Here is a 7,657-nt window from a genome sequence, read left to right as displayed (position 1 = left end):
GCCGGGCCAAGGGGGCCGGCCGAGCCGCAGCAGCCAGGACCCGGGGCTCGGCGTCGGGCCCGGGGCGCTGCGCGCGGCTGCTGAAGGGGCGGCGGCGGCGGCCAGCACCCTGCGCTCCCGAGTGCGGCTCTCTGGCCGGACGCGCGCGCCCGGTCGGTCCCCGGGGCCCTCTGGAGGTGACTCGGGCGGGCCCGGCCGGGCGGCGGAGTCGGCGGGGAGGGCGGGGATGAGGCGATGAGGAGACGAGCAGCCGCCGTCGCGCTGCGCCAGCCGCGGCCGTAGCGGGAGTCGGGCCGGGGGCGAGATCCGTCGTCCCCGCGTCGGGCCGCGAGCCCAGACAAAGGCGGAGGAGCCGCCCGAGGAGCGGGCCGGCGCCGCCGCGGAGGGAGGCCGTCGCCGGGGTCGCCGCCGGGGCCCGCCGGGGCTCTCGGGCCGCCGCGCTTCCTCTGCGGCCGCAGCGCTAGGCGAGGCCGCCCGGGCCGAGGAGGCCGCCCCCGGGGCCCCCGCCCGCTCGCCGGCGCCGCCTCCGAGCCGCCTCGGCCGTCCCCGCGGCCCGGGCGGGAGGCGGCGGCCGCCGGCGAGGCGAGGCGGCTGGCGCCCGGCCTGTCAGGCCACCGGCCCGGCCCGGTTCGGCCCGCGGGTCGCCCCCCCATGCGGAGGAGCTGCCGCCGGGGCCATGCAGCAGGCGCCGCAACCGTACGAGTTCTTCAGCGAGGAGAACAGCCCGAAATGGCGGGGACTGCTGGTCTCGGCCCTGCGGAAGGTCAGTGCCCGAGGGTGCCCGGGCGACCGCGGGGGCCGAGGGAGGTGCCGGGCCGGCTCGGGTTGCGGCGTCTGGGCCGGGCGGCCGGCGGGCGGGGTGCTCTGCCCCGCGGCCCCTCCGACCTTCTAACGGGGCGCTGCACATCCTCCAGGCGCGCGGGCCGGGGCCGAGCTGGGGCTCCGAGGGACGGGGCCGGGTGGGGTGGGGTGGGGTGGGGTGGGGGGCATGCATAATTGCCTGTTGCATCCACAAGGACATTTTCTCAACTTTCTCCCTGGCCCCGGAAGGAAAGTTTTGTTGTGATTATAAAACTGGATTTCATGTTGCAGTCATTTCGTCAGGCGACTTCCGCCGTTGACCAATTTGTTGTCCTCAGGCTGGAGTCGGCAGGAGAAAGTCCCGCCGGTACTTGGGAGGTTTCTAAAACAAAAACACATTTCCAGACCCGGTAATTACTTTTAGTTTAGTTCTTCGGGGGTTTCCCCCTAGGCCGTTTGCTTGTCCACTCGCTGAAGAGGCAGTGCTTTTTTGTAATTTGGATGTGTTTCACAAGTGCGAAATGTCAGTGAAACCTACATATTTCTTCTGTTTGCAAGTCTTAGGTTAGTTTCAAATGCCTCCTCACGCCATGCAAAAGGTGTCCTACTTGTTTACAGGAGATTTCCCCCTTAAAATTTGGTCACTGTGTTCACTGCTTGTGGTTTAGCAGTTGGATTCATTTTAAGCGTGCAAAAACGGAGCAGCTTCTAAATAGCAATCTTTAATAAAATTTCGGCGCATCGCTAGCATGGATGACACTCCTGTAGATGGTGTCAGTCTTTATCTGTGGATTTAGTAATAATCATGTTACCATTTTTGTAATAAATCCTTTTGTAAAGTCAAGGGAAATTTAAAGACTAAATGGGTGCAGATTAGATAGCATGCCTGCTGAACGTGCTTCCCTTGTTATTGGTGCACTTAGTCCTTTTGCCTTTTGTGCAAAATAACCCAGAATAAATTTTAAAATAATAAAAGCACTAATTTAATACCCTGTAATTAGAAAGGAAATCTTACTATGTTAAATTTCTACAAATTAAGGAGGGTAGTGTATTTTATTATGTTAAAATTTAAAAAAGTTTTATACTTTAAAAATTTTTTCTCGGGTATTGCGTTTCAGATTTTTCATTATTTTCATAATTCTTACAGGGAGACATTGCCTCCTTTAGGCCAAATTCCAAGCTATGTATTTTTAAAGAACTTGGTGGAGGCCAGGAAGGGCAACTAGACATTTTATATTAGGTGTTTAAAATATTAAATTGACCTTCCCTCCATAGGCATACTATAAGGAGAGGGAAGGAAATGCAGTGTGCTGAATGTGGATAATGAACTCTGGCCTGAGTTGAAAGCAGAGGGGGAAATACTTAGACTGCAATTTATCCTTCCACCACAAAGGAGTGAGTGCAGTTATCAGGTGGGCCTGCATTGTTGACAGTGTGATGCAGGTATCTATCTATTAGTACTTTGGGGCAGCAAATAGTTTTTTAGTATATGTTACATAACTTATTCATTAGGTTGCTTTGACCCTAGTCATCCTTCATCCACAGATACAGATTTATTTTTTCAGGTTAGACTGAAAATAAAGCCATGACTAGCTCCCATTCTTAGTCTGTTGTGGTGAGACTATTATTTTGTATTTATGTGTTATGCTGGAACTCAGGTGCCTTGCAGATTGGTGTTATCTTATTCCACCATTCTTATATCCTTTGTTTATAGAATAAATACATCTGAATAAATTTGGTCTTTGAGGTGAGTTAAAAAGTGATTTCTATTTAGTAGTTTACCGTTATAGAATGAGGCATATTCCTTTGGAAGACATTTTTCATATTTTTGGAAAATTTTTTGTATTAGTAATTCTGATTATGACCAGTTTTGTGGTATTTGTGGTATTGCAGCATGTAGGTTTGTAGTGTCTGCTGCAAAGTTGTAATTCTTAAGGAGCTCAAAGTTCACTCTTTGCAGGATGTGTTGAATTCTGGTATGTAACTGCCACCCATGTCTATGTACAGTGAGAATTCCTGCCATTTCTGAGGAGACTGGCCTTCACATTGAAAGCATTTAAAATTTGACATCCTTCCTACTGACCAGATAGTCCCAAAGACTATGGGGATTTATAGTAGTAGAGGCAGTAATATGTTACTGCCAGAATTTTCCTCCTCAGTGGTTTGGCCACTGAATATGTGGTGTGCTCTAGCTTTCTTTAGTATTCATATATTTATTATTTAAAATATTTATTTATGCATACAAGAACTGGGGTACAGGCCATAGGTGTGGGGGGTGAGAGGATTTACCAGAGACAGAGTGGGGAACAGAACAGGCAGACTGACTGAAATACACTGCCGAGGGGAGCAGGGAGTGAGTCAGGAGAGGTCTGCTGCAGCATGTGGGTCATCTCCCTGGCGGGTAGATTGAACTCGCTGCAGGTAGCTTCATAGTGCTACATCTTAACCCCTTGCACCACCAGGGAGGCCCCTCTTTAGCATTTATTGAACAATTTTTAGTTACTTGGCATTATGCTGGATCATAAGGATAAAAAGATGAATAAAAGCAAAGGCTCTCCTTTTACCATCTAGACTGAAAATTCCAAACTTTGAGGTTTTGGTTTATACAAATGAGATAGCAATTTAGGAGCTCAGAGTGCTGTAAGGAGTATCTGTAGGTGTGTGCAAAAGAGCAATGTAGTTTAATTGACTGTAAGGTTAGCCCAGATGGGCAACTTGGTGGAACTACAAAACTGTTGAAACTTTCAGAAAGGTAAAATCATAACTCTCATGCAAATATAAATGAACATGTGTCGGTAATTTTGAGTCAACTCATTACTTACAAGGGGCTTGTAAAGCCATTTTATATGAAAATTCGAGAAGGTCGCTATTTATAGGCAGTTTAGTAAAGGAATATTTAGATGAGATTGTTGAGTTAGATACAAAATTAGTGAATATCATGCAGGAACATAAACATCAATTTTTTTTTTAAAGATTTATTTATTTATACAAGAACCAGGGTACAGGCCAGATGCCCAGGAGGGTGAGAGGATTCACCAGAGACAGAGTGGGGAACAGAACACGGGGAAATACACTGACGAAATACACTGCTGAGGGGAGCAGCGGGCTAGATAGGAGAGGTCTGCCACTCCATGTGGATCTCTCACCGGCCGGCCAGGATTGAACCCGCGCTGCAGAGGCTGTGGACAACTTCACAGTGCAGCGCTCAACTGCCTGCGTCACCAGGGAGGCCCCATAAACAGCAAGTTTTATGTTCACTTTTCTCCTAATTAGAATTTGCAACTGTACCAAATATCTCTAAATTAATTTCTAGATATGTAAAATTTCCTGGTTACTAGAGAGCAATCAAAGGTTCTAGCAGTGCAGTGCACTAGAGAACACCTAGTAATCGCTTCTACTTATTTTCATTTTTTTGCTTATTTTTATGCCCTCCTCTCCCCCCATATAGATTTGGCAAAGCTGACATTTTTGACATAGAAAATGCAAGACCTCTTTTTTGGGCCTCCCTGGTGGCTCAGGGGTTAAAGTCTCAGAGCTATCAAGCTGTCACCAGCCACTGAGGCATGAGTTCAATTCCTGGCCAGGTAGCTAACCCATGTGGTGCAGCAGACCCCTCCTGTCTTGTCTGCTGCTCCCCTCAGCAGTGTGTTTCAGTAGATCCACCTGTTCTGCTCCCCACTGTCTCTGGTGAATCTTCTCATACCCCGCACTTCTGGCCTGCACCCCAGTTCTTACATACATACATAAATAATAATAAATCTTTAAAGAAAAAGAAAATGCAAGAGGTTTTTTTACACTAACATTAATAAACAAAATATTCACAAACACTAAAATTAATATATGAAAGAATTTTAGAAATAGAAATGTGCTCTTTAACTTTGTTTTTCCTGTAACTTTTAAAACAATACTTCATCTACAGCATTTATGGGGACTATAACCAAGATGAAAATGCATACATTGTGCAAAAATGAAAAATGAAGTAAAAAATATATAAAATAAAAAAAATATATAGAACTATAAAAGCAAAGCAGGCACAATCACATACTACTAATGGATAATACATGGCTTGTTAACATTACTATTAAATTATGTATCTTCCCTAAAAGAGCCAGAAACTTAAATGCCTTCATATCACTACTCCCAGAGAACACTGAAGCTATCGTATTACGGGGGTAGGGGGTGGGGTGGGATGTGTGTGTGTGTGTGTGTGTGTGTGTGTATGTAAGAGAATGAAATGCATGTAAGCTATACTTGTAAATGTTGCCTGTCACCTGTGTCTTTGAATGCCTTTGGTACTTAGTGCATGTACTATCTGATTATATATTTAGAAAAACAGTGTAAGCATTCTGTATATGGAAACATGCCTTAAAAATCATTTTATGATGTTTTTAAGTCCCTGATAATTTCCTTGTATGTGCCTTTTCTGTAAGGTTGTAAGGTACTCTTAACCAGGGTAACTGTGGAAGAAAAATGTTGGTTGTGTCATTATCCATAGTTACGAATGTCATAGAGAGGTAAAAGAATTGGTTAAATTACTTTGTTCCGGACATAAAATTTAAAGGACCAAGACCAAAGGAAGATAAGACTGGATAGTTGGGAGACTAGGTTGACTAGGTTGAATCTAATAGGAAGTCTGGTAGTGTTATTTATGTTACAAAGTATTAGATGAAATTAATCAAAATTGCTTCTTTGAAAGATCACTACCACTCTACGCTAGAAACAAATAAGAGAGCCTATCATTTTTGTGACATAAAATCTAGTCTGACTTTTCTAAAGCCACTGGACAGTAGACGAACAGCAGAACTACAGTTTAACTTGTTTCAGGTTAAATATTGATTCCTTACCTCAGTCATTACAATTTGCTCTTAAATAACTAAGATGTAGGAGGTGTGAGAGAATGTCTGAGTTAATTAATAGCAGACTATAGCAAGGAAAAGTGATTGGAAGGTTTTTATTCAAAAATGCTTTTGTGAAGTCTGAAAGATCCTAGCATTTCTGCCTTTGTAGTTGTTAGAGTTATTTTAGAAAATTGCACTGGGGCTCAGAAGAAAAGTGTAAGGTGCTTTAAGAAAATAAAATTGGTATCACTGACATGTGGGGGTCAAGGCTTCTTTACTGGAATAACATTTGTGCTGTGTTCTGGGGGATATTTTCATGTATTTATTGAATATCTTCTGAGTGTCAGGCTTTAGTCTTCATACTGAGATTGTAGCAAGGCCCCTGGTGTCATAAAGCTTCCATTCTAACTGGCTGTGACTGGGAGAGACAGACAATGAAGATGTGAACAATTATCTGAAAAATCAATAAGATTAACAAAATAAAGGAGGAGAAAGGATTTGAATTCAAGGCAAAACTAGGAATGTGACTTGTTTTAAAGGACCAAGACCAAAGGAAGATAAGACTGGATAGTTGGGAGACTAGGTTGACTAGGTTGAATCTAATAGGAAGTCCGATAGGGTTATTTATGTTACAAAGTATTAGATGAAATTAATCAAAATTGCTTCTTTGAAAGATCACTACCACTCTACACTAGAAACAAATAAGAGATCCTATTATTTTTGTGACATAAAATCTAATCTGAATTTTCTAAAGCCACTGGACAGTAGACGAACAGCAGAACTACAAGGGAGCCATTTGGAATTGTTCCAAACTAATAATGACCCAAACTGACCCAAGTGGTTCAGTCAGAACTGGATGAGCTTTAGGAATGCATTTTAACTTGCTGCATTTAGCTCCCTGTCAGCCATGATTTAATAGTCTTCATCTATTTTCAGTTTAATTTTGGTATGGTATATTTGGAGCAATAATATTCCATTAAAGTGTTTTATGCTGAGTGTCCAAAGCATTACCTGTGTTACCACTTGACATAAATCAAGCATATATATGTCTTTTGTATTAACCATGGCCTCTCTTTCAAGGGAAGAGTAGTTTGATTATATCCTCTGTTAGCCTGCATATTTGAATCAGGAAGGAATTTAATGAAACTAATGGATTTAGCATTATCTCATGTAGTCACGTTAAAAATTAACAACCTAAAATTCTTTTCTTCTTTTACATAACATATGATAGTAAGTAGGAAGCTTTTGAATGTATGAGGTGTTACACAGTTCACATTTTAATGTGTAGAGATAAAACAACATGGTGAAAATAACATCAGGATTTATATATGAGCATTAGTATTGTCTCTTCCAGTTATAGTTTTCAGTACCCTAGTTTTCTTCACTAAATCATTTTGTAAACTCAAACATCCTCTTACATAACACTTTGTAATTTTTTTCTCAGTGGACCCATTAGCAGCATATGACAGTTGATCTCCTGTTCTTTGTTGAACTATTTTCTTCATTTGATTTCCAGCACACCACACTGCTGTCTTTTCCCCTCACTGACTAGACGCTCTAGGTTTTTTTCTTTTGTGTGTTCTTCCTTATCAAACATGACTACATCATCCTCACTACTCCAGAGCTTAGTATTTGGGCTTATATTTCTATTTACACCACTTTCTTGAATATCCCACCTAGCCTCATTACTTCACATAACCATATCTGATGATTTCCAAGTTTATATTTTTGGCTCATATCTCTGTACTGAGCTTGGCTGTCCAGCTTTTTGATACCTCCACATAGATATGTGATAAGCATCTCAACCAACATAGTGTTCCTCCTCTTCCCTTGAAAAGTTGCTCTTTTGGTAGTATTTTCCATAGTAGTAAATAGCTACTCTGTTCAGATAGTTGCTCAAAATAAAAATCTTGAATTATTTTGAATCTTGTCTTTTTTCATAACACACGTCTAATCTGTGAGCAAATCATTTTAGCTCTGCTTTAAACTATACCTGCATTCGATCACCATTTCTTGCT

At 43.0% G+C, this 7,657-nt stretch overlaps 1 protein-coding gene across 3 annotated transcripts in view; it reads left to right on the top strand.

Annotated features, from left to right (window-relative positions):
• Positions 1-676: 676 nt before the first annotated feature.
• Positions 677-7,657, top strand: part of SOS2 (SOS Ras/Rho guanine nucleotide exchange factor 2) — a gene marked incomplete at both ends in the record, with an annotated part of 72,655 nt that continues 65,674 nt past the window's right edge. For all 3 annotated transcript variants that reach the window (XM_084240418.1, XM_084240417.1, XM_084240416.1), the window contains one exon: positions 677-763. In XM_084240418.1, the coding sequence (XP_084096544.1) occupies positions 677-763 (87 nt within the window). The remainder of the gene's footprint in view (positions 764-7,657) is intronic.

Source organism: Talpa europaea (genome assembly GCF_964194135.1).
Source record: "Talpa europaea genome assembly, chromosome: 8".
Lineage (NCBI taxonomy): Eukaryota > Metazoa > Chordata > Mammalia > Eulipotyphla > Talpidae > Talpa > Talpa europaea.
This window is presented reverse-complemented; position numbering and strand designations above follow the sequence as displayed.